Consider the following 26,611-nt stretch of genomic DNA (forward strand, 5'->3'; position numbering starts at 1 on the left):
ATGTGGGCATGTTTATGAAAAGTTTTTGGTAGCATTGTTTTACACTTTCACTTGTTGGTCAAGCTATTTGCACTAACACTAGCTACCATAGCTAAGCAATTATCCTTAATAAAAGAACATTTTGCGTGTATAGCACGTATCACCATTTGCAGTAAACAAGATGCAGTGTGTTGCTATTTACACAAGATCCTAAGAAATTGCTGTAAATAGCATCTACCTTCTTTTTCACTCTTCCCTTTACAGTTTATACTGTACACCTGGACATATTCTTGACAGATCCTGTGAAATTCAGGCACTTAAAGATTGGACTAGATACACATGCCTTTTCTACAGAGTTACACCTAAACAGTGTGTCCGACATTTAGCCAGACCTCACATTTATTAAACTAATGTGAGAGAGTGTCAGTATAACTCTAAATCGTCCCCTAGTACTAGCAAACACCAGACACAGCATGCCTCCATGAAAACAATCTGCTGGGAAATGTGGAATTTGAACACTGAATGAGCAAAATTGTGAGGCATTTAAAACTTCCATTCATAACATGTGTGGTATTGCAAACATATTTGGTAAGATTTTCAATACGGGTACACTAATATGCATTAATTCATGCTTTATTGCACAGATACCCATGAGTTAATGTATGACTCATGAAGAACTAAAACAAAATTTTATTAATGATTACTTCATCAACAACTAATAAAGATTCTATGTGATTAATATATTAAGTAATCAATACATTGTTATTAGCTAAATGTGTCATCATGTATTAATTCCCTAATAACATATAGTATTAACTAATAAATGAATGTGTTAATTACCACAATGGGTTGAAGCCATGCATTTCAACTTCCAGTTGTTTACTTTAATTAATCATTAGCTAATGATTTCCAAATGTATCATTATGCTATGACTTATACTTGTTGAGGCACATGACTGTTAACAAACTAATTCAAAATTAATTCAAAACCTATAAGCACAATGACATATTACTTAACAGTCAGTTAATAGTCATGTGCCTCAACAAGTAAAGTCTGAGTTCGGTTTGGCATTGTAACACCTTTGCAAATAATTAGCTAATGATAACCAAAGCAGACAACTGCAAGTTGAACAACAAAGCTGTGACCATTGTGCTGATTAACATATGAATTGACATTATTAGTTAATATAATGTTATTAGGAAATTACTACATGATGAGACGTTTAATTAATAGCAATTCATATATTACTTAATCTATTAAAGGGAGAATTAACCCAAAAATGTGATGTTTATCTGCTTACCCCCAAGGCATCCAAAAAGTAGGTGTGTTTGTTTCTTCAGTAGAACAAAAACTAAGATTTTTAACTCCAACTGTTGCTTGTATAATGCATATCAATGGGGTGTTTTTCTATGAGTGCCACTATAGGACTAAAAAACACATATACATACGAATCCATATTAAATGCCGGGTTTTGACCTTTTCTGGCGGAATAAATGCTTTAGTTCTTCATGAGTCATACATTAACTCTTGTGCATAATCTGTGCATTCGTTAAGTATTATTTTAATATACCCATATTGTAAAGTGTTACCCATACTTTCACGTATAAAGCTATATTTGTTTCACATGCTGCAGCATCTGTATAAAAATCTGAAGTATATAAAGATGTAGTGCTGCCAGGAAGATAGTGTCAAACCGCATAGAAATGGATTTAAACCATTAAAGCTCTTCTCTACTCAGTGATGGATTGTGAAATACCCCAAATTAAAGCCACCTCACAGCAATCGTAGCCATTTGTCAAAAAAGAAACCTCAACTCGCAACTATATCCAGCTGTTAATTACAGACTTAAGAAAGTAATTAGTGGAATTTGAGAATGGGGGACTACATTCTGGATATTGCTGAGAGGGAAAACTACAACGTGAGACTTTCTCGATGAGAAGACACAAAACCACATTTATCAAAATGCTCACTTGTGATTTAACTTGATGAGAGATCAAACCCATTTAACCTGGTTTGTAATTTCATGTAGGGTATTTTGAGTTTCTTCTCACTGTTACAGTATTTTGCAATATTTCTTCTTTTAAACCCATGCAGGTTTCACAAAGCAATGTTCTAAAGAAGAGTTCCTCACCGGGTTGTCGGTCTGGTTGATTCCGATGAGGAAGACCAGCTCGGAGAAGAACAAGGCCGCCACCAGGTTTTTGTGGATGCTGTGGAGATTGGAGCGTAGCTTGTGCAGGATGGCCAGCAGGATGAAGGTGAGGAGGAGCGCCAGCAGAGAGGCGGAGACTGTGGTGTAGGTGACAATCTTCAGAGGTAGAACATCACCATGCTAACAGAATGAGAGATAAAGTTGAGAAAAGAAAAAGGAAAAAAAATAAATAAACAGAAAACAATGTTTAAAGGGATAGTTCACCCAAAAATTTACTTCTTTTAGGCATAATCTTTGGAACACAAATTAACGTATTTTCAATATTCATAATGTATGGCCTTCCATTGACTACACTGTCAAAAAAAGTAAAAAAAATGACCTTTTAAGGTACAAGTGGCTGTCACTGGGGTCGTACCCTTAAGGGTACATTTTTGTACCTCTAAGTCAGGGGAAGGCAAGTTCAGTCCTAGATAGTTGATGTCCTCCAGAGTTTAGCTACAATCCTACTAAGCCACCATTGTATAAAACCTGTTGCTCCCAGGATGCATTGCAGCATTAAGTATGTCACCATTGTTGAGATTAATGTCTGTGTGTGTCTTTTCCTCCTTAGAATGTTTTTAAAAATCTGAATTCAGTATGTCTGATCTGTGGCAAGAAAGTATTGTTGGTGAATATTATTTATTAACATTTTTATTCAGTGATGAGTTTAGTCAAACATTATTCTTCATGGTACATTTATTTATGGCTTCTTTTGATTTGAACAGATTCTGTTTTGTTAACACTGTCACAAAAGCCACTAACTCACATAAAAAGCCAAGTGTCAAACTGGCCAACTAAAGGAAATACTGATCTCCATAATGGTGACCAAACATTTTAAATTAAACATCAACATCTAAAGCTCTATTAATTCTCAATAAGAGCTTGTATACATATGCCTTTCAGGGTTGGAACCATACTCTGCAGGACAGCGACTCACTAGGACCGAACTAAGGAAAACAATGGTATAATTGTACCCTAAGGACCAATCGTGTACATTTATACGTTTTGTTATCCAAGGAACAAAATTGTACCTGCACTGTAGTGTAAGCAATCAACATTTGCAAGCTTCCAAAAGATTGTAAAGAGATTAATCCAGCAAAAGTCTTGCTTTTCACATATAAATATGCACACATACATAGAGCACATTACATGTGGTATGCTTGCTTTACGCATGGGAGCCTGTGAGATTTGAAAATGGTTATTGTGTAGACCTTTAATAAATGAATGTTTTTGTTCTGAAAATAAACGAAAGTTTGGATGAATAAATGATGACTGTGTTTTCATTTCTGGGTGAACTTTGCGTGTAATATCCATTAGATTTATTGGGGCAAGATGGCAGCCTTTTAGCCACAGTACCTCTCTCTTGGAGATGTCCATTAGGACGGCAAAGCTGGTCATGTGATTGCACTGGCAGCTGATGTGGGTGTGGTTCCTGGAGATGAGGTCACATCCTTTGGACGACCAGCCCCCTGAGCCACCGACACTGACACACAAAGACATACCCGACTGGCATTAATCATCTACATACTAACAACTTAAATTTTTTACATTTTGGTATTATCTGTTATTAGGTGTTAATATAAATGTGAATGTGAATGAAGGGGTTGTGACTCACGTGATAGAGTGGTTCCAGAACACACACACAGGTTTGGTCCTCTCCTCCGTCTCCAGAAGGTTGTAGTCCAGTGTGATTGGTCGCTGCAGAGGAATGTGTAATGGCTCGCCTTCACTGTACACAGTTGTGCTTACGATGGGAGTGTTAATGACCGGACGGTTTGGCAGCCTGTGGAAAAAATGGGCAGCAATGTCATGCTAAATGGATCTTCTGAGCATGGTAACAGTGTTTTGTGTTTGACTGTGGAATGCCACCAAGGCTAAATATTTGGACAAGTACTTTATAGTCGGATAAGCACTAAAAAGTGTCGTTTTGTACCTGAGACTCCGGCGGTCGGGGTCGTAGTGCTCTGGTAGGAGATGGCCTAGAGTTTTATATATGATGACCGCAGCCACAGGAAATGGAGGAAGATTCTCAACAACATGCCTTTTCCTCTTGTTTGCAATCTGATCGTGCTCTTCGTCAGAGCTTCTCTGAGATTCTGGATCATCTGTAGGAGAAACTACAGAACAAGATATTTATACATAACCATTTTAACAAGTTCAGTTGAAACAGCTTTCGGCAAAACAACCTGCTGCATTTCTGCTTTCAAACTGAACTAGGTAATTATTATGGTTATTAATACATATGTTTTACCTTTATGATCTGAAGATTTGAAGCTGAATTCCGGGAAATGAACCGATGACTTAAGGTCTTTGGGACACTCCTGATCAGTTGTTTGGAAATTAGGGATTTGTACCTCATCTGGAAAAATGGCTTCCAGATAGTCCACTGCAAAAACTGAGAAGTGAAAGAAAGAATAAGGTAAAACAGTGTTTAAAACAATGTACTCAATAATTAATCGACACAGCATTCAAATTGATTTTAAGCAATGCAACTCACCCATGTTATCTGTAACAATAATGAAGGGTTTCAGGTAGGTTTTCCTCATGTTCTGAGCCACAATGTTGGCGTATTCCTCAAAGTTTCTCAGCAGATGTGCTGTGCCTCCTTCTGTTCTCTGTATCTGATCCCAGTGCTCTTTATTACTGGCATCCAGGATCGCGCTGCTGGCCTTCACTATGTTCTGAAACATTCAAACACATACTTCAATATTTCATGGTTAAATTCTAGAGATTGGAAAGCCATTAGAAGTCTAAATCTGGGCCAAGACAAGACATAATGAATGCGATCTTGAAAGGCATCCTTATCCTAAAACCATGTATCAAGATAAGTACATTCATGTTGCCAGATGTGCTTTAAACACGGGCGTCTTCGTTCTCATGACATCAGTCACTCTATCCTGTGTTATTTACACTAATCCACTAAACCTCAAAGCTCACAATTTTGGGCTGCCCGAATTTTATTTTTCAAGCACAGCAGACACCAATAGAAAATTGCCCCTAACATCCCATTATTAGTATAACTATAATCAACGGTAAACATGCTTGCATTTGCAAAAGGTTGATGTTTGCTCAGCTCACAGTTGCTCAGGTTGTTGCTCCAATGAGTTGCTCATTGCTATACAGTTGCAAGAGTGTTCTAGGTGGAAGGTGGAGTGTGAAATACATTTTTACATTTACTGAAGAAGATGTGCCTGGCTAGCATGAGTTACAAGTCAAAAAAAGCTATAGACACAGTGTTTAAAAAATGATCTCCCCTCAACAAGTTGCATAATTTGAGGTATGAGACATACATGTGGGAGAGTGATGAAGTTAAATAGTTGGGTTTCTTCATATTTATAACCTCGAACTGGATATATGAGCAATAGTAACAGTAATGCTTGATTTAATCAGGGGATTATATTGAGAAAACAGTAGATATAAAGGGTCCTATCATACACGATGCAAGTGTTTTTTTGCTAGTTTCAGCCCAACGCAGTTATCATGGTCCCGCGCCACATTGTTAAAATAGCAAATGCATCAGTTCGCCCATGGCGTTCAGGCGTATTTTTGGCATGTTGCTTTTTTGAGGCAACTGAAAACAAACAAAAACCTGGCCTAAAGTCAATGGGGCAGTATTTTTGTGTTATTTAAAGGATGCATTAGTAATATGAACCTATAGTTGTGTGCACAACGTACACTCTGCTTATTAAACACACAGGGATGCTAAAAATAAATGGATCCTTCTCTGGAGAACCGTGCAGTCTTTCCAATTGCAAATTACGCCATGCAAATAGAGAATCCGCCATGGTGCAAGCATAACTGGCTTTTTATGGTTTATGATTTATTAATGTTTATTGCACGTTACACCCAAAACACACCCATGACTCATTAAGAGACTAGGTACAGGCCTTTTGGACCATGCTTCTGGTGCTTCGGCCGTTTTTCTATTGTTAAACTAGCAAAAGTGGATTCGGACACGCCCTAATTGCACTTAAAACATTCAAATAGTGCCCGAAGGAGTAAATCCAACCTCGTTAAATTTGGCATCACGCATGGCGGCCAGGTTGAAGCCCTGTTGCTGGCTCTCATAGTGCAGGATCCAGGAAATGAGCTGGTAGGTTGTCTTTACGTCGTTGCCGTAGAAAGAGCCGGTCTGGTCGGTGGCGTTATGTAACATGTGAGCGATGTCCTTCGATTTCTGCCCATCCATTGTGGATTCATTACGATGCAACTCCTCATTCTGACCGGAAAGAGGTGGGATATGAACAAGAGTAAGGGAGACAGAGAGGTATATTAAGGAGCTTTTTCAATACTGCCCACAATAATATGAACTTTTCAAAGGTATAATTAATGTATTATTATCATAACAGCTAGATGTACCAGTTTCTTGAGGTGGGAGAATGCGATGGTGGTACAGTTGAAGAGTTCCGGGGGCAGCCAACCTTTCTCGTCACTGCAGTGTCTGACAGCAGTGCCTAGAAAACAATGATTAATAGTATCATAAATATTTGAAGTGACAGTAATAATAATACATATTAATAAATCATAATAATATACAAAAAAATGTGGATACATAATTTAAAAAATGCATTACAAAATATTGAAACACTTTTACTGAAAGCACAGTTTCAAAAGTTTCTCAAACCAAGACCTAGTTCCAACAAGCACTTTGGTAAATGTGTCTTTATACAAGCGCTGCCAAGCCATGTCCCACAATACTTTGTGTTTGCCAACCAACTCCCTCTAGAGACAGGGCCTCATTAACATTCGCTTACCCGACCAATGAAAAGATCTAACTGCTCAGTTCTGCCAATGAGAGTTCTTTGTTATCAGAGCTGGGTAATGTCAGTGTGGGGTGGCAGTGCCAAGCGGCAGAATCCCACTGAAAACACTGGCTTTTGCACAAGATTTAGACCATTCTTATCAAGATTTATATTATTTCCATTCAATGTCTTACACTAAGACAAACCAGTCATTTATTTTTAGTCAAGATAACCATGAAACAGGAAATGATATCACAGAGAGGACTCTAAAGATTATTATAAGTGTTAAAGTCAGTATATCTCTAAAAAATATCAGATAAATATTTTTTTAATGGAATTACAAGGTTATTTCAGGCTGTCAAATGGTAAAACTTCAAGAAACAATAATGTGTGTATTTGTAAAAAATAAAATAAAAATACATTTGTACACTTTATGCAATTACATGAGTTATAAACAGTACAGTCTATAAAATACCAAGTTCACAAGTTTGGTTCTAAGGAAATGCACAAACTGACCCAATGTATACTTGGAAGTAGCTTTGGAAAAAATGTGTCTGACAAAATGTATTTTTTCTGTTTCTATTTTATTAGTTATAATTGTAACACACCTTTTCAAAGATATTCATCATTAATACAGACTCTTATTTTTCAAGTTTCAAGTTTAGTTAGTATATGATCATTTAGGCCCCATTTACACTGCATGGTTCTAGTGACCCAATTCCGATTGTTTCCTCTCATGTGGCACAGATCGGATATGACGTGAACGTGTAAGCAGTAGAAAAACGCATGGATTCCGACATCCTCAGATCGGATTCAGGCCTCACTCATATGTGGTAATAAATACGATTTGAATCGGATGCGTGCATTTATGTCTACCATGTAAGCGGTCAAATCAGATATTCCCCAGTGAATGAGAGTTGTACGTCATTGAAAAGGGGACGGAGGCGAATGACGTCAACTCAGGTGGACACGAACTGTGATGAAGGGCCAGTGTTGCCAAGTCCGTGGTTTTCCTGGGGAATTAGGCTACTTTAACACAGTTTTGAGTTCCAATTGGGCAGGTTTTGTTGTGAAAACCTGGCAACCCTGTCAAGGGCTCTCTTTTTTTTCCTCCTCCTTACGAGAGAAATGTTTTGCTGACCTTTCAAGATGTGTGGAAAAGTGCAGACAGCAAAACATTGTATAATCATTTTGTCTGCATACATTGCATATCCTGCCGTTTTACGTCCTTTACTGGTTACAGTGTAAATGCAAATATCGGATACAAGTCGCCAAAAAAATTGGATATAGTCACCAAATCGGAATTGTGCATCAAGACCTGAAGTGCAAATGCAGCATTAGAAAGCTATTGTCAATTATTTACAATAACAAGCCTAATAACACTCACCAATAGATCCCTTGGGGCAATTCATGGCAACTGGACGTCCAAAATTGGTCCTGGGCCACCAGATTCCCGCATCAAAGGCTTTCGGGCAGCCCTCATACACGACTGAAGGGTCAGGATATGAAACATTACGATACTCACATAGAACTTCATTAGAGTAGACGTACATTTAAACTCAAAGCAGATGAGAGGGAGTACGTACCCTCGCAGCCCGTGCTGGTCACTTCAGAGAATGGGTTGTCGCACCGGTTGCACTGTCGCCCAATCACACCTGCCTTGCAGGGGCACTGACCCGTCTCTGGGTCGCAGGTGCGTGAATTAGCGCCCAAATGGAAACAGTCACAGGGGAAACAGGTGTCACCGTCTTTCGGTCGATAGTAGTTGTCCTGTGTAAAAGAGATCATTTGTAATGATCGTCCAGGGACATTTTATGACATTATGATATTTTGTAATACATAGGTAGCAAGTATTAAGGCTTAGACCCGTTTGGGTGAATTTAGTTAAAAAACAAATCCCATCTTTATACCTTGCAGCGACATTCTCCAGTAGTCTTGTTGCAGTCAGGGTTGAAGCCTTTGCTGACATCACAGTTGCAAGGGCCGCACATGGGGCTTCCCCACCAACCACGAGGACATGGTTTCTCCACCCTGTGTGCAGAAAAGACAAACATTTACAGTGGGGTCCAAAACTCAGAGACCACTAGTGAAAATGCATCTATTCTTTTGTAATATAATAAGATTTTCATTACAAATAAAGGCCAAACTTTATATTAGGTGGCCTTAACAACTATGTTCTTATATCAAAAACTAGTACAATGTACTTATTGTGTTCATATTGTATTACAAAACACTTTTGCTGATATTGACGTGGGATATGGATAAAGTTAGGGACATGTGTGGTGGTGTGGGTCAGTTTAAGGGTAGGGTTAGGTGTAAGGAAAGTGTCAACAGTGTAATTACAAATGTAACTACAGAAATTAATTACAGATATAATTACAAGCAGGTCATTTTAAAGTACAATGTATTAAACGTATGTACGCAATAAGTTCATTGTATCAAATTATTAATATAAATTTGAGTGCATAGTTGTTAAGGTCATCTTATGACCTTATGACCCTCTTGTCAAAGTGGGTCCCAAATTATATTATCAGAAAAAAAAAATGGTTGAAAAGTTAAACTAAAAAAAAAATGCAAAAAAACGTGGAAAATGCTCTACTTTGTTTTACATTTTTCAAAATCCTGAAATGTTATATTATGCATTTTTGCGATTAACTGCTTAATTATGTATTTACTATGATTAATGTAATATGGTTTAATTGGATAAGAATATATTTATTTAATATTATCAGATTTTATATATGATATTATATGATGCTATTGTTCAGTCATGAAACTTTAGATGGTGCAGGATAGGTCCTTTACATGCAATCTGCAAGCAATCACATCATTACTGCATAGTGCATGCTGATTGGTTTCAATGGGATTGTTTGCAAAGAATTTACATATTCTGGTTACTGCAATGCTATAATATTGTCAAATATTATTAAAATATTTTCTATTTGAATATACTTTATAATATATTATAAGCTTTTTATTTCAGATAAATACTGTTCTTTTGAACTTTCAATTCATCCAATTATATATATAATAATAATTACTAATTATTAAATCATGACAAATTATTTTTATGCATTTAATATATATATATTTACACAACGGTTTCAACATTGATAATAATCATACATGTCAGTAAATCATATTAGAATGATTTCTGAAGGATCATGTGACACTGAAGACTGGAGTCATGATGCTCAAAATTCAGCTTTGCATCACAGGAATAAATTACATTTTAAAATATATTCAAATAGAAAACATATATTTTATATTTAAATAATATTTCACAATAGCTTTTTTGTATTTTTAATAACATAAATGCAGCCTTGGTGAGCAGAAAAGACTTCTTTAAAAACATAAAAAAATCTTACTGTTCAAAAACTTTTGACCGGTAGTGTAAGTCACTTTGGATAAAAGAACCTGCCAAATGCATTAATGTATATTTATCCTGAATGTGATTTACTGCATTTTACCAAAAGGTAAAGTGACTTCACTGACAAAGGTTACACTTTATCCTGCAACATCTCAACACTCTCACACCCAGAGCACCAATACATCAAGCAGATCAACCATCAAGTAAAAAGCGTCAATCACTGGCAGGATTTGTCATGGTGTAGGGATCAAGAGATTAGATGTGCAGGTTGGCAGCCTTTTGACGATAAGTAATAACACAACACTGAAGACAGGAAACTGATGAGAACAGCTTGTGCCTGTTTGCACAAGGAAATATAGACTAACTGCACAAGTAAACAAATTTGAAAATCCTTTTCTTGGGTGGCCGAGGATTTTTCTACAGGTGTGTGTTTATTCTGCGCTTTACACAAAGCTGGCGATTTAGAAAGGCCATACATACTTTAAAACTTTGGTGGGTCGACAGGGCAAAACAATGCAAAATACAAATGATAAAACGCAAAAACATGCATAACTGGAATAGCAAAATAAATAGGCTTATCAGCTTATACATAAAAGAAGAAATGCTTGACATATTCAGCGTTGTTGACGTCAAAGGTTGAGCCTCCAATCGAAGTCAGTGTATTTTCATGCTAATTAAAGGTAAATTAAGCTAAATTGGACAAGCCTAAGCCATGTTAATAACAGCATATTTGTGTGTTGGTTTGCAGTAGACCACACGGGACCACACGTTTGGAATTTGTCAGTGTGTTATGCTATTATGTGTGCTAATGTGCTAATATAGCTCCAAGATATTGCAAATATTTCGTAAATTTTGTGCTGAAAAGAAACTCGACAGTGCTCATTAGGAGGTCAGTTGGAGGTCAGTACATTTTCATTGTTGACTTATTTCAGGACACTGAGGGTGAGGAAAAATTCCTTCTCTGCAGTCCTCTCCTTAAAAAAGTGCAGACTGCATGGCCGCATGGTGCTTATTAACTCAGCATCAGGTGCTAGCAGCGTGTTTGGGTCTTAATCTAATAGAGGACAGTCATGTCAACAGAGTGAGAGAGGAAGGAAAGGAAAAGATGTCCCATGTGGGAATTCTGAGACAGGAATTTTCTTTCTGATCAGAGGGTTTAGCAGATTAAATATGAAAATAAAAGGGAAGGTAAAAATCCTGCGGATCTTGTGCAGACTTGTGACAGGGTGTATTGTGTTGTTTTCCCCTGTTTTGTGGAGAAGGGCCAACACAATGACAAACACACCCACACACACAAACCACTGGAATGAAGATGACTTCCCTAATGGAAATCATTTACACTGCACGAATGTCAGAAATGTCAACATCTCGCATAAGGCAATTTTGCTCTACTCCAAGACATTTCTACAGATCATCTCGGAAGTCAACATTACAAGATAAAAATATGTTCTATGAACGTTTCCATTAAGTTATGGAAATTATTTCATGTTCTCGGAACACTGAAAAAAGTCCAACATATTAAGAACATTAAGTACCTTTTATTTTTACTTTTTGAATGTTGAACGTTTTGAGACAATTAATAATGTTTCAAATGACTTATCAATACATAAAGATTTTGTACTAATGTTTTAGAGGGCTATTTAAGGAACTATGAACGAACATTCTATGAAGGGTAGCTACTGGAAGAACATTCGTTCTTAACTTTGAGAGAACCTTGCCAGAAATTTCTGAGTATGTTTCCTGTTAGCTAACTAAAACCAACTTCATCTGACATACTAGACTAGTTGACCTGTTTCTACTAGTTCTCTGGTCCACTGGCTTGACAAGCAATAAACCAGCACTAACCAAAAAGACCATAGCCGCTTTTTTAACTGGCAGACCAAACTGTTCTCTTTGCTTACCGTCCCATTCCATGCAGATCCGGCTCAGCCGGTATGGATATGGATTAATTTTCCACTGCGGGACTGATAACAGAGCTCTTTGGAATGCAGTACAAATGTGTCAGTCATTGCCTTGGAGTTAAGAGATGGCATGAGATGTAAAAAGCGACCACATTATGGAGGATGATCAAATATTTCTTTTAATTTTATTACTAACTTGAGACAACCGAAAAATGACCAATCCTGAGTGGCGACGTCACTACACGCATTCTACCACAGTTCAGCACATTTAGCCAACCGTGCTGAGAATTCCGGTTTGAGAACGGTTAATCGTGCTGTGGTGGACCAAGCACTAGTGGAAAAATAACTGGAACCATTCTTTAGTATTCTTAGAATTGTTCATAGAAAGTCATTAATGGTTAAAAAGACCAGTTAAGTCAGCCATAATAAGTGGAAAGAAATTGCTCACTCAAAAATGAAAATTCTGTCATCATTTACTCTTCATTAAACTTTCATCTTCAGAACAAAAGTATAAACATATTTCCACTTTATATTATGTGGCCTTAACTACTATGTACTTACATAAAAAATAAGTAAAATGTAATTATTGTGTTCATATTGTATATTCGAAAACACTTTTTCTGATCTTGAGGTGGGATACGGGTAAAGTTAGGGACAGGTGGGTAAGTTTAAGGGTAGGGTTAGGTGTAAGGACAGTAATGGAACTACAGAAATTAATTACAGATGTAATTACATGCAGGTCATTTTAAAATTTTTAAGTACAATGTAAAACATGTATGTACACAATAAGTGCAGGTGGCAATAAAGCCACCTAATATAAAGTAGGTCTAAAAATTATATTCTCATCACTTAAATTTGACAACCAACATTCACTTCAAAAAGCTAATAAAGCCATCTTAAAAGTCAATCAATGTCCACGCGGTTTAATCCAAATTCTTCTGAAAAGGCACAATTGCTTTATTTATTTAATTTAGGATTTTATCAATGCACATACAGACAACACATGGTCAACAAACGCTTTCTTTCAATGGTCCACTTTGAGTCAACTTTAAAGTCAAGTCAACTTTATGTATATAGCGCTTTTTACAATTTTTAGAGATTCTACTGACTATAAGTAACTTTACAACTACATATCAACTTATTTAACTGACCCAAACCTTAACACCTAACTCTAACCTAACAGTCTACTAATACCTCAAATGGTTTTCAATGGATGGACAAAAATTATGAGAATATAAAAAATATCCTCATTTGTGTTTCAAAAGATGAACAGATGTTTTATGGCTTTGGATTGGCATGAGGGTGAGTAAATGATGACAGAATTTGTATTGTTTGGTGAACTAACCATTTAGCCTAACCAGCGAGATTCTTTGGATAACCAGCTTCATTAGAAAGTCTGGTCGTGCTCGTTTATTTAACAGCATGGCTATGCTAGTTCACCATCTATACCAAAACCAGAACTATCTACAATAAGCCAGCCTGGCCTCATCTGGTATTTTCTCCGGTATGCAGACTTACTTGTTTTCACAGTACTGTCCATAGTAGTCCTGACTGCACTCGCATGTGTAGCCGTGAGAAGAGCTCGGCTTACGAACGCACGTGGACAAATGCTCACACGGGTTCAGATGACACGCATCGACACAATCTTTGCCAAAGAAGCCTGTGAGTGACAGAAAGAGAGAACGAGTTAAAAAAAGAAGAGAATTTGATGAACAGGTTTGAATGCCCTCCAACTCGATTCAGATGCATCTGTACAATGGCAGGGAATGTGATGCAGGTGTCAGTACCAGGGTCACAGGCGCAGGTGTGTGCGTTCCAGTCGTCTGTGCAGTCGCTGTTCTCGGGGCAGATGTTGGAGTCGCAGGGGTTGGCCATATCGCAGCCTTCCTCCACGTGGATCTTTAGCGCCTTCTGCATGTTGATGTTAGCTGTGTTGGTGGCGGTCTCCCCCATTCTGACCCCCTGTGACACATTTACATAAAGTCAGTCACCTTACGCTTAGGGCCAGATATACTAAACAGGGCAAATTAACTTGAGAGCGAAATCCCAAGTTCTGCAAGTGATTTACTGACAATGCACACATTAAAGAACAGACGCAGCCTAGTTATTTTTATCATAATGACCAGCGTAATCTAACAAGAACAGCGCAAATTAGCTTCTGATTTTAGACATGCTTTTTGGGTTAGTAAATAATGACGCAAACACCAGTAAATTGACCAGCGCAAACCTTAGTAAATCACCTTACATGATTAATTTAAATACTCTCCTCCTATGAATTTTGCGTCTGAAAGAGAAACTCCTACAAATGCATGTGCAATAAGGTCAGCTGCAAAAATAACTGTTTTATAGTGTTGTAGTACTCGAGAACGATCTTAGTCTTGAGACCGGTTTTAAGACCCTTTTTTGAAGGTCTTGGTCTTGGCCGCATTTGTACTCGGTCTTGTCTTGGTCTCGGACTTAGAGGACTCAGGATATTATCTCAAGTCCACAACTGCAGGATATCAAAGTAATTTCTCAGACAGTAGATATGGATCTTTTAGATTAATTTTAAGGAGTGCTGGTCTGGTCTTGGTCTTGTCTTGTCTTGGTCTCAACCCCACAAAGTCTTGGTCTCGACACACGCTGATCTTGGTCTCGACTTGGTCTTGGTTTAGGTGGAACACTACTGTTTTCACACCTTTTCAGCACTAATTTTTCACTGTGCGTCTTTCGTAAATCCTGACAGTTGTCGTTTAATGCCTAAAGAGGGTTTGGACTGGAGCAAGCTGTAAGTAAATCTGGCCTATTGTTTAGTACAAATATTAATAATAAACACCTGCATGCATCCCTGAAAGCCCTGCTGGACACTGCTACTCGGTCCCTGAAGTCCACCAATGAACAGACTCCTCAGCTTGAGTCCAGGTAGTACATTTCCAATCTCTGCTGACTTCTGTAAAACATGCAGGACGTCAGTAAACCGGTTTCATCTTAAGGACTTAATACAGTGTACCACAGAACTGACCGTGAACATGTCGTAGTCCAGGAACACCTGTGCCATGTACTTGGTGTCCTTCCCATCCTTGCTGCTCCTCAGCTCCACGAGGAGGTGATGCCATTCCCCGTCATTCACTCGGACCTCTGGGAAATCCAGCGTGGCCACTTTCTGTTCTCCCAGAAGCACTTCAAACCGTACATACTTGTCCCTTATCTTAGAGGAAATGGTTTACAATTAATTAATTACTTGTGGCACAGTTGGCTGATTAAGACATGCATCGAATAAGCATAGTCTGTGCAACATTTGTACACTTACCAGAAGGTTGATTTGAGACGTGTCGCCAGCGCTGACCTGCATTAGGGTTGCGGTTCCACTGGTCTGTCTGGTGCGGAACATTAGACCGATGTACCAGGGCACAGCGATGGTGATATCAGGGTCATTCCATGACACCATGGCACGACCATCAAAGTGCTGTGGCGAAGGCATAACTGCAAAGAAAGAAAGAAACAGATTAAGATTTAAAATTTTAAGATTTAAAGGATTTGTCTTCTAGGAAAATGGGCATTTGTTTCAGAATTTTACTCTCGCTAATATCACTGCCACTGATAGCACTGCTAGTCTGACTAGTTTATCACTGCCACTGACTAGTGGGGCAGTCGTGGCCCAATAGTTAGAGGGTCAGACTTTTAACTTGAAGGTTGTGGGTTTGTGTCTCAGGTCTGGCAGGAATTGTCGGTGGGGGGATAACCAGCACTCTCCTCCACCCTCAATACCATAATTGAGGTAATATCCTTGAGCAAGGCACCGAATCTCCAACTGCTCCCCGGGTGCTGCAGCAATATGGCTGCCCACGTCTCTGGGTGTGTTTACTTGAATGGGTTAAATTCCACAAATTCCAACTTCACTTTACTAGCCATAGCAAGCACAAAACCATGGTGCCCACCAAAACTTCATGTTTTAATAGGAAATATACTAAGATATATTGGTCAAGCAGTCAAGGTGTGGTCACATTTACTCTAGCTCAGCGATATTTGACGAATAAAAATCCAGGTGTTCCAATAGGAATCTGTGTTTCACAGCGATGCAGCTTATGTTCAAGTTGTTCAAGTAAAGTCACTTTTAGTTATGTAGAGCTTTTTACAATACAGATTGTTTCAAAGCAGCTTTCCAGTGAAACAAAATTTGTTTCAACTGTACAGTAAATTTAGAAGAAACTATAGTCATAGTCCAGCTTAAAGGGTTAGTTCCCTCAAAAATGAAAATTCCTTTCATCATTCACTCACCCTTCAGTTGTTCCAAACCTGTATGAATTTCTGTCTTTTGTTGAACACAAAAGAAGATATTTTGAAGTACAGTATATCAGTAATGGACTTCCATTGTATTTTCCCCCATATTATTGAAGTCAATGGGACCTATAAACTGTTGGATTACCCATATTCTTTAAAATATCATCTTTTGTGTAGAGCAGAAGAAAGAAATTCATGCAGGTTTGGAACAACTTAATAGTGAGTAAAGGATGACAGAATTTGTGTTTTTGGGTGAACTATTCCTTCAAGTAAATTCAGTAATGGAGGCAGATCAATGATATTGTTGAATATGTCCCCAACTAAGACAGCCAAAAGCCAAAGGCGATGGTGGCAAGGAACAGAAACTCCCTCAAGTGACAGAATGGAGGAAAAAAAACTGGTGAAACCAACAAACAAACAGTGTATGATTAAGATTTAGGCAAGATTACAGGTCAGAAGTTAGATTAGATCGGAACATTCAGAGTATTTGTCCAGTTCTAGCTGGTCAAAGATCGGAGTCATCATGCAGGAGATGGGTTTGTTGAGGATCAGTGCCACTGGCTGTCGTGTCTTCACAGGGGAGAGTCTAGTTGACAGGATCTCTGCTGACACTTCAGGGACGCGATGTGGTCATGTCGAGGCGAAGGTCCGCCATCTGATCTACTTGGTGTCCTTCTGTGAATCTGAATTTGTGCTTCCAAACAGAAAGCTGCTTGGTTTGAAAGTAACTTCTGTGTGTGCAGTGCTTCATTCATCTCTATGCAATTAATATTGGGAAATGTTCTGTTTTTTTTTGTTCTTTTTTTTTTGAAGATGTGATCCATGAGACCTTGTGGGTGATGGGACTTTGAATTTAGGTCTCCACTTTTCTGATCACATTCTACCTGTTCTTCACTATGATGTTCTAAAAAATTGACAAAAAAATAGAAGAATGGAAATAAAAATTCTGTCAATTTGTTTTTAAAATGTTGGCGTTTTCAGCATTAATATGCAAAGTCTTGAGGCTCTTAGTCACATATTGGAAGTTTCATCAACAGTATCTTGACAATGATGTCATAACATCTATTAAAAAACCCTGCAGTTAAAAGGCGTGGAGAAGCCTTGAACAAACCGAATTCAGCGCTTATCAGTGCTATACTCCCTACTATTGTTTGATTTGTGTGCGGGCAAATCGCATAGCAGAAGTGTGATCGTATGGAAACGCTACAGTAGTCACAGAGTCAAGTGAGGTCTTGAGAACTCAATGAGCCCTGATCACTGGCAGAAACTGCATGAAGAATCCCTACTCTGGCAAAGTCTACAGCTCCTATGAGTCAATATTACCACACATCACAGCAGAGGCAGTGCAGAAAGAGTTATTAAAAATGCTGACTTAGAACGAGCATAGAGTTAAGAGACTTGATCAATTCTAGCCTCAGTAATATTACATTTAATTTTATTCTTCGGCTGCTTTTTCCAATGTGATTAACATCATGGTGTGATTTTATCATGTCACACATTCACTGGCAATGCATGCATAAATGTGATATTTCTTCAGACACTGCAATGAGATGTCACAATTACAGGGATTGTTCACCCAAAAATTGTACCAGTACTGTCATTCCAAACCTGTTTGACTTTCTTTTCTTTCTCTTTTTAAGAAAGAAATCATAAATGCAGATATTTTGAGAAGTGTCTCAGTACTTTTCTGTCCATACAAATAAAGTCAATAAACACCTAAACTATTTTGTTACCAACATTCTTCAAAATATCTTGTTTTATGTTCCACAGAAGATCATGCAGGTTTGGAATGTGAGTGTGAGTTGATGAAAAGTTGTCATTTTATAGTGAACTACATCTATATGCTTGTTTTTGCTTAAAGAAAACGTTATAGACTAAAATAACTAACTTCTGGCGGATTGCCGTATGCATCGATTTACGGCGAAAGAGTAACCCTTGACCCTTGAACCCTTGATGCATGCATACTGACGAACGCAGAAGTGCAGAGAATAGAGCAAAACAAAACGTAGCGTTGGGTTGACTTGCTGAACGCCGGAAGCTAGTTACTTTTTAGGCTTTAGTTTATAAAGTTTAAATATGGATATTTTTCTTAGCGGCACTTCTCTTCAGAAGGCCTTTATTAACCCCCCAGAGCCGCGTGGAGCAGTTATATGATGGATATATGCATATTTATGGTCTTCAGATGAGGCAACAATTTAATGTTATTACAATGCTTGGATCAGCCAGGATTTTTTTAAATATAACTCAGATTTTATTCGTCTGAAAGAAGCATGTTGTATACACCTTGGATGACTTTAAGTTGAGTAAATAATGGGCTAATTTTAATTTTGGTGTGAACTAACCCTTTAAGCTTTATCCATAAATCTCAGAATGATTTTTTTTAATCTCTGAATGCATAATCAACTGAAGAATCACAAATATTTTCAGACGACACTTGATGTGATGGAATTTTGTGACGTCGCCAAGGAACTGCCAGCCATTGCGGGCAGAATTACATGTTTTACTAGAGATGGACACTCTATCTGTGCTGTGGCAGAAGCGTAGAGGTGATAATATCTAAATTACGCTTTGCTCGCTCTGGAAATGAGCCATTTGCTCTAAAACAGAGCTATCCTATAACGAAAACAAACCGCGAAACCAAGGCTACTTCAGGCATCCATCTAATCAGCATCAAAAATAACACCATTTCCTGGCAGGCACGCTTCTCTGCCAGAACATAAAATTGGAGGAGGCTTTTTCAGTCAACACGGTTGTTGTTAGATGATGACATTACTTGAACATCCAGGCTCTATAATGGAGCTTTGTCCCAACAGGTCTGTGGAGGGACCTGAAAGAGACCAGCGTGATTCACACTATCCCTTCTCGTTTGGGTGCCTCGAGCGTTACAGAACGTCCAACCGCGAAAAAACAGCTACTGGGGATGTCAGGTACACTATCATTTGGGTTGTTCAAACACATGCAAACACACCCATTTTCAAACACACCAGTCAATTAATCACGGTAGGGTTGTAAAGTAGGGTGTAATATAGTCCTGTTGAATAATCCAAAGATGGCAAATGTGGTGAATTTATTGGCCTGTAAACTGTGACAAACATGTTTTTCAGTCCACAAGAGTGCAGACTTTTTAAATCCGCCAAAGAATGCAGTGAGAACAGAAGGTTCTGTGGTTAATGTAATTGTGAGCGAACCTGGGCACAGTGGATTTTAACCCAGACTGACAGTTCCTCCAAAACTGACAATTAAACTCTGTTGCAAAAGCTAATGAGACTATTAACATCTTATTTTGAGCATTCTCTTTTTTTTCGGCCAGTCATACTCAAAATAACTATAGGGAGGCGAACAGAGAGTTTAGCACTGGAAAATGTATGATATTATACTGTGTGTGTAGTATTAATGTATTATATCAATACTTCATGTTTAAATATTACAGATATCATTAATACTGGTATATAGTGACACCACGAAAAACTTTTAATATAGGACAATTTACTGATCTGGCCACATAAGTTACTGATCTGCCCACATTGTCCTTATATGACAACTGAAATGAGCTAGATGACATCAAAATTTTCACTAGAGCAGCAGTACAGCCGGATCAAATTCTGTTGCATTATTTTCCTGATAACACTGTGAAACTGCTTTGAAACAATCGGCATTGTAAAAAGCGTTATATAAATAAAGTTGACTTGACTATTATCCAACATTTGTGTGTGCTATGAATGCAAATCAAGTTAAGAAAAATACAGATTATAAATCTACAAATATTTCATTATGTGAGAATTATCAATAAAAACATAAATAAATCAAATAAAAACAGATTTTTTCCCAATATTTGTCTTTTTCTTAAGCCGCGTTTTCACCGAATTTACCCGAAACAATTTGGCCCAAGAACTTTTTTCCCAGAAACTATGGAAGCTCAACTAATCAGCATGTTCAGCGCCCAAGTCTCATCTCCAAAAGTTCCTGAACTTTGAAAAATTACTACCTTGCTGAGCAGGGCATTTTGAGGGATTTTTTTTTTTACCAGAAACTTCATTTAGACCCTGGTCCCTGCGGTCGAAACACACTGAGTACCACCCTTAAATGTCCCTAGTTCCTGGGGAAAGTTTCCACGGTGGAAACACGGCTTTATTAGAGTATCAAGGCATTAGCTTAGCAACAAGCTAACATCAAACTTTGTATATGAGCGCTATTTGTGAGGGGTGTGGAATGGCTGCCTACGTAAAGTGTGGAAAATCTGTCACTTATGAGGTTGCATTTTGGTTTGGCTGCATTAGAAAATAGCTGACAGTAGTGGCCCACTAGGTTTTGGAACAAAGCTAATGCTACGAGTCTGATCATCAAAGTTTTTAATCTTTTGTATAACTCTGAATCAAAATTCTATCTAGTTTTGTTGTTTGGTTTAACCCACAAGGCCACAATAACAGGTTGTAGACCCAAAACTTTGATTTTGTTGGCATTGAGTCGCTACACTATTGTGCTGAGTAGAGGAATTATGGGATATGCATTGGCAACTCAACTTGCATATTGTTCAGAGTATGTGGAGTGTATATCCGTAAGGTTGATATGGGGCAGAAAAGGAGAGTAGAGCAGATCCTGACTGATGCTTATCGGCAGAGACATTTTCCTTTCAGGAAACACTGCCGCATTAACGGCACTGCCTGCTTCCTTAAAGTTCATGAGCAATCAACGCCTAGTTCTGAATAACAAGCGCATACACGGATGCTCGACGCATGCATGCATACGCATTCACGTGCACTGGCACGCTACCAAATAAGCCCACCTACCCTGATCGCAGTTCTTGCCTCCCCGGCCTTCAGGACAGTCACAGAAGTACGTGTTCCACCTATTTTCACACTGACCGCCATGCTGACACAAACCCTCGTAGCAGAAGTTCTTCTTCGCTGGACAGCCTGACAGAGCGATAAATATATCATATGATTTACAACAATGATACAAGAACAAGTTTGCGAAACTATAGTTTCTAAATATGCTATGGTTCATGTCAGACCTTCAGTGGTGCCGTTGTTGGCGATGTAACTGGCCATGTCTATGGATTTACTGTCAATCGTTAGGTTCCTCATGCATCCCACAAAGTCGCGGTTCCGTATGGGGAAATCTTCTGGAAGGTTGGGCACACCACCAAGCAGAAGGGGTCCAGTGAGATCCAAAGACCTGAAGAGAGAAGATAAAACTTTGAAATGTCCCACTAAACTCTAATCAATAGCTCTGTTTCACAATCTAGTAAGCTACCCTGCTTTATACTGTCTACTTGGGTTTTTACATGTATGTACCATAGATTTCGGGCCCTATTTTAATTATCTAAGCACATGGTCTGCGCTCTTTCCTCCTCTATTTCTCCTTTCTTCTTCCCTTTTCTGATTTTTGCTACTCTGAGCGGTATACAAATCTTGGTTTTTGGGGCACTTTTTGTGTTTCTTTGCCTCTTCTTGACGGATCGCTTCCTGTTCTCCTGAGTTGAAAGTCGCTTTGGATAAAAGCGTCTGCTAAATGCATGAATGTAAATGTCTGAAGCTCATGGTGCAGGTACATTTAAGGTCTAACTCCACTTTTGCTAGTTTAACGAGGGGAAAAAAGGTCTAAAAAGGTTGTCCCTATTATCGTAATGAGTCATGGGTGTGTTCTGGGTGTAACGTGCAATAAGCCAATCAGAGCCTCATCACCCATTCCATTTAAAAGCCAGTTGCGCTCGTGCTATGGTGGATTGCTATTTAAATGGCAGAAATTTGCGAGCGATAAGACTGAACACCTTTTATTTTTTATATTTAAAAATAATTGTGTGCTGCTGCGCGTCTCTGTGTGTGTAATAAGAATAGTTTACGCACTTTGTGGAGCCGCCTATAGGCACACATTACTAACGTGCTCTTTAAATAACGAAAAGCAAATATAACGTAACAATCAGTTGGTCAATGGCACAGTCTATTTCAGTGTCCTCAAAATAGCAACGTGCCAACAATGGGCCAGAACACACCTTGTTTTCAGACCATGGGCGTACAAATGAGCGCAAATACATTTGCTATATAAACAACATGGCGCTGGGCGTGAAAATTATAACTGTGTCGAGCTGACAATAGCAAAAAACACTTGCATCGCGCCTGATGCTGCATTGGGCCGGGTGTATGATAGCGCCCTCCTTCATCGTATGCAGAACTAATTAGTTGGTCCACAAGGTGGCAACATTGTCCTAGATGGTTGTTTAACAGACATTAAAGGTGCAGGCGTATGTAGGATTTTTGCAGTAAAATATACAAAAACCACTAGGCCAGTGTTATATATTATGTTCAGTTGAGTTCTTACAATATCCCAAATGTTTCCAACTATTTGTAAATTTGAGAAAATTGCTATTTTAACCAAGGAACCGGGACCGGAAAAGTTGGAAATGGCACCGGCGACTGTGTCCTGTCATAATAAAAGTCCCGCTGCTCGCGAGCCGCATAAAAATCGCTTCAGCGGCCTTGCTCAGCTCCCTAAACACACGGTCCTGCTCGGATTCAAACAGTAACGTAAGTAGCCGCATCCATAAACATGATTTCTGCCCGAGTCCTATCCCGATTCTTTTCCACCGGCTGTGAGGTAAAGACCACATGTCCCATGATTCTGCGCTCAAACTTGGCATCATTAAACTACGTCTTTTTTTTTAATAGGTGCCCTCTAGCGGACAGAAAAGTTACATAGTGCAGCTTTAATGAATTGAAAGAGACAAAACTGCAACAAACCACTAGAGAAAGTAATAACAATAGACGGCCACATGTGCAAGGGGGTTAAGATACCCATAACTCTAGAATAAAATATATTTTGAAGACTACAATGGCATTTTTATCGGTCATAACTACTAAAGAGGAATAGCGCAGACACTTAACAAAGATTAACCCTTTTGTTGCATATGTGTTGGTTGCTTGGGTTACCAAAATGGAGTATACAAAAATTTGTCTGTGCGTATATACAGTAAAGCACAAAGTATACTTCAGTTTTTCCGATTAAACTAGAGAATGCGTAGAGTGTGTGAATTTCATGATCATCTCTATGGAATGTTGCCATGTAATATAAAACAGGTCAGTACTTATAAGACTGGAGTGACGGGTTAAACCTTCGCATTAATCTGTTGTTGTTCTTTCTTTGATGTGTTTTAATGCACAGCCTTGTTCTAGCATGCAACGATATCTGACTCTGCAATTGCCACCGAAAGCATGAGAACATCTTGTAATAAAAGAAAGACATGTGGACATGTGTCTCAGAGGACTGTGCATGGGTGTGAAATAGAACACAAAAGTGTGATTATCAATAATTACCAAAGACTAATTTTCGAGAATTATGAGTTCTTGTCTGGTTTATAGAGAGATGGATAAACTCACTTCTTCTGTCCGGTCTGAGTGCCCTGGGCGGCGCAGGAGTAGTTGCCAATCTGACTACCGAATCGCACGGCCATGGCGATGTCACAGTCGTCCACAGCGACCACTGCCACCTTCTCACCCGATGGACCTTGAGGCAACCCCAAATGACTTATCTTAGGCTGAAAAGAGAAGAGATTTATTCATTTATTTATTTTTACAGATTAATCATAAACATGGTGTACACAGATTCATAAAAGCACATTTTGAAAAATAGATAAGGAAATATTTGTCCATACTTTTAGTAGTACACTTAAAAGCCATATTTCAAAGACAATTATTGTAATTATGAAATTACATATAAAGATGTACTTAAGTCTTTTGAGACTTAAGTGTCAAAAAAGCACACTAAAATTGAGTACATAATTTAGTACGTACATAATACATTTTCATTTTGCATTTAAGTGTCCAAAAACATTACAGGTCACATTTAAGTATATTTAAAGTATATTATTTCTTGCTTTTTCAAAAGGTTACACGGTGGTTGAGTAAAATCTTGGACCCATTCAAAATATAGTTTTATGTTTATGGCTTTGTGATTCCGGATGTTTACAGAATCCTGTGCACCAATGCATGAATGCATGTGCTCACGGATCAAAGCGGTTTACAGGAGATACATCTATATGGCATGTGTTGGCTCTAAACACCTAGATCATATGTGGGCCAATTGTTTGATTGTGTAAAGCACAGCAAGAAAGTGACAGTCGGAAAGAAAAGGTTTTGCTGTGTGTAAATATTCACTCCCAGCCTGGCACACTTTCCACTGCACAGCAGCTTTATCTAAACTATCACTGCCACTCCTACAGAAATTACTATTTCCTACTGCAAAAACACTCACGCTTTCCATTGGGTGCTGTCTAAACATGGCACAATTTGAGTCTATTTTTCTTTTTTGCCTTCCTGTTGCTAAATATACTGTATATTTCTGTCATATGACAATGTTGATATATTTGGTTTTAGAAGAATAAATCTTCTACACTGATGCTGCAGAGCAAGTACGAGACTTGTAACTACCTGTAACAGATTTATACAGGTGGAGATGGGGAAGGTGGAGGGTTTTTGAAAGCGCACTAAAACAGCAAATGCTAACCAAGAATTTGAAGTTTTGCAGAGATCTTATTGATGATGATGATGATGATGCGATCGATTTATATAGCGCTTTTCAAGGCACTCAAAGCGCTTTACATTGAAGGAGGGAATCTCCTCAACCACCACCAATGTGCAGCATCCACCTGGATGATGCGACGGCAGCCATATTGCGCCAGAACGCTCACCACACACCAGCTGATTGGTGGAGAGGAGACAGAGTGATGAAGCCAATCAGGAGAGGGGGATTATTAGGAGGCCATGATGGACAGTGGCCAATGGGCAAATTTGGCCAGGATGCCGGGGTTACACCCCTACTCTTTTTCCGACAGACATCCTGGGATTTCTTATGACCACAGAGAGTTATTGGCTACTGATACAGGAGCAACCAATCAGCAGTGCCCTATAGAGAAGGACATGTTTGTGAGCAGTTTGAGTTAATGACCAGCCTGCAGCATCTAGAGTTTCATGACAGAACTTTGTATGAATAACTACTGACATTGGTAAATCTCAGGGGTTAATTTGTATTAATACTAACAGATTAAAACTTTTTATTTTATTACATGAAGGTCAAATGCCCTTTATTTAAACATTTTAAGGTGTTACCCATGTCCCAGACTCAAACGTTCAATTATAAACTATGAAACTACATCATAAAAATAAGATCATCTCATCAATGAGTGAAATAAACACAAACCATTCAAATATGTATTGTGTGGAAATTATTTACATGCATTTTATGGAATTTATATGTCATAAGCTTATAAAGATTATTTTAAAAATTGCATTAAATTTACATTTAATCATTTAGACGCTTTTATCCAAAGCGACTTACAAAAAGGGGAGAGCAATAGAATCAACGAAACAAACAAGCCCAACAACCTGTAAGAGCTGTAAGAAGTCTCAGTTAATCGAGCACAGTACACAATTATTATTTTTTTTTTGGACAAACAAACAGAACATTTTGTTGGATAGTTAAGTGCTATTCTTTATTGGTCAGGTGCAATTGGAAGAGATGTGTCTTAAGATGTTTTTTTAAAAATGGCTACAGACTCGGCAGCACGAATTAAGATCGGCAGGCCATTCCACCAGGTGGGAACGGTCCAGGAAAATGTCCGTGAGAGCGATTTCATGCCCCTTTGGGATGGAACCATGAGGCGCCGTTCACTCGCAGAACGCAAGCTTCTGGAGGGTGTGTAAGTCTGAACAAGCGAGTTTAGGTAAATATGATGAAATATGAGAAGCATGATTTTTGGAGAGAAATAATAATAATAATAAAAACAATAGTTAAAACAAAAAACTCAAGGTAAATATCAATTGTGAATTGAATATTTTTGTGTTGCATCATCTCCAAATCAATGTTGTCAAATTATGCTAAAAGTAGGAACATATTACCTTATTGGTTATTATATTGACTAAGGCAACTTGATATTTGAAATTATATTTGATCATGAGAGTTGTATAACAAAATTAAGTATGACATAAATATATTTGGATGCACAATATTGGACATTATTAAGAGATAAATTAAATAAACTGTTATCAATGAGAGTGTGAAAAGTATGTTTTACTGGAGTGCCCACAGTTGAAAACACTGTGCACGCCAAAAGTGCCCAGTTGAAAACACCCAAAATTATACATTTAATTTAATTTCCAAGTTTTCTGTCTATCTG

At 38.3% G+C, this 26,611-nt stretch overlaps 1 protein-coding gene across 5 annotated transcripts in view; it reads right to left on the minus strand.

The window, feature by feature from the left end:
- celsr1a (cadherin EGF LAG seven-pass G-type receptor 1a) overlaps positions 1-26,611 on the minus strand; it is a 116,747-nt gene that overhangs the window by 12,531 nt on the left and 77,605 nt on the right. For all 5 annotated transcript variants that reach the window (XM_067427177.1, XM_067427178.1, XM_067427176.1 and 2 more), the window contains 19 exons: positions 23,817-23,974; positions 21,455-21,618; positions 21,231-21,356; positions 15,473-15,645; positions 15,185-15,370; positions 14,999-15,112; positions 13,971-14,145; positions 13,702-13,843; positions 8,823-8,943; positions 8,499-8,682; positions 8,300-8,401; positions 6,530-6,624; positions 6,180-6,389; positions 4,668-4,851; positions 4,422-4,565; positions 4,104-4,287; positions 3,786-3,953; positions 3,527-3,653; positions 2,111-2,311 (listed from right to left, as the gene is read on the minus strand). In XM_067427177.1, the coding sequence (XP_067283278.1) occupies positions 2,111-2,311; positions 3,527-3,653; positions 3,786-3,953; positions 4,104-4,287; positions 4,422-4,565; positions 4,668-4,851; positions 6,180-6,389; positions 6,530-6,624; positions 8,300-8,401; positions 8,499-8,682; positions 8,823-8,943; positions 13,702-13,843; positions 13,971-14,145; positions 14,999-15,112; positions 15,185-15,370; positions 15,473-15,645; positions 21,231-21,356; positions 21,455-21,618; positions 23,817-23,974 (2,958 nt within the window). The remainder of the gene's footprint in view (positions 1-2,110; positions 2,312-3,526; positions 3,654-3,785; positions 3,954-4,103; positions 4,288-4,421; positions 4,566-4,667; positions 4,852-6,179; positions 6,390-6,529; positions 6,625-8,299; positions 8,402-8,498; positions 8,683-8,822; positions 8,944-13,701; positions 13,844-13,970; positions 14,146-14,998; positions 15,113-15,184; positions 15,371-15,472; positions 15,646-21,230; positions 21,357-21,454; positions 21,619-23,816; positions 23,975-26,611) is intronic.

This window comes from Pseudorasbora parva, chromosome 20 (assembly GCF_024679245.1).
Source record: "Pseudorasbora parva isolate DD20220531a chromosome 20, ASM2467924v1, whole genome shotgun sequence".
In the NCBI taxonomy this organism is placed as follows: Eukaryota; Metazoa; Chordata; class Actinopteri; order Cypriniformes; family Gobionidae; genus Pseudorasbora; species Pseudorasbora parva.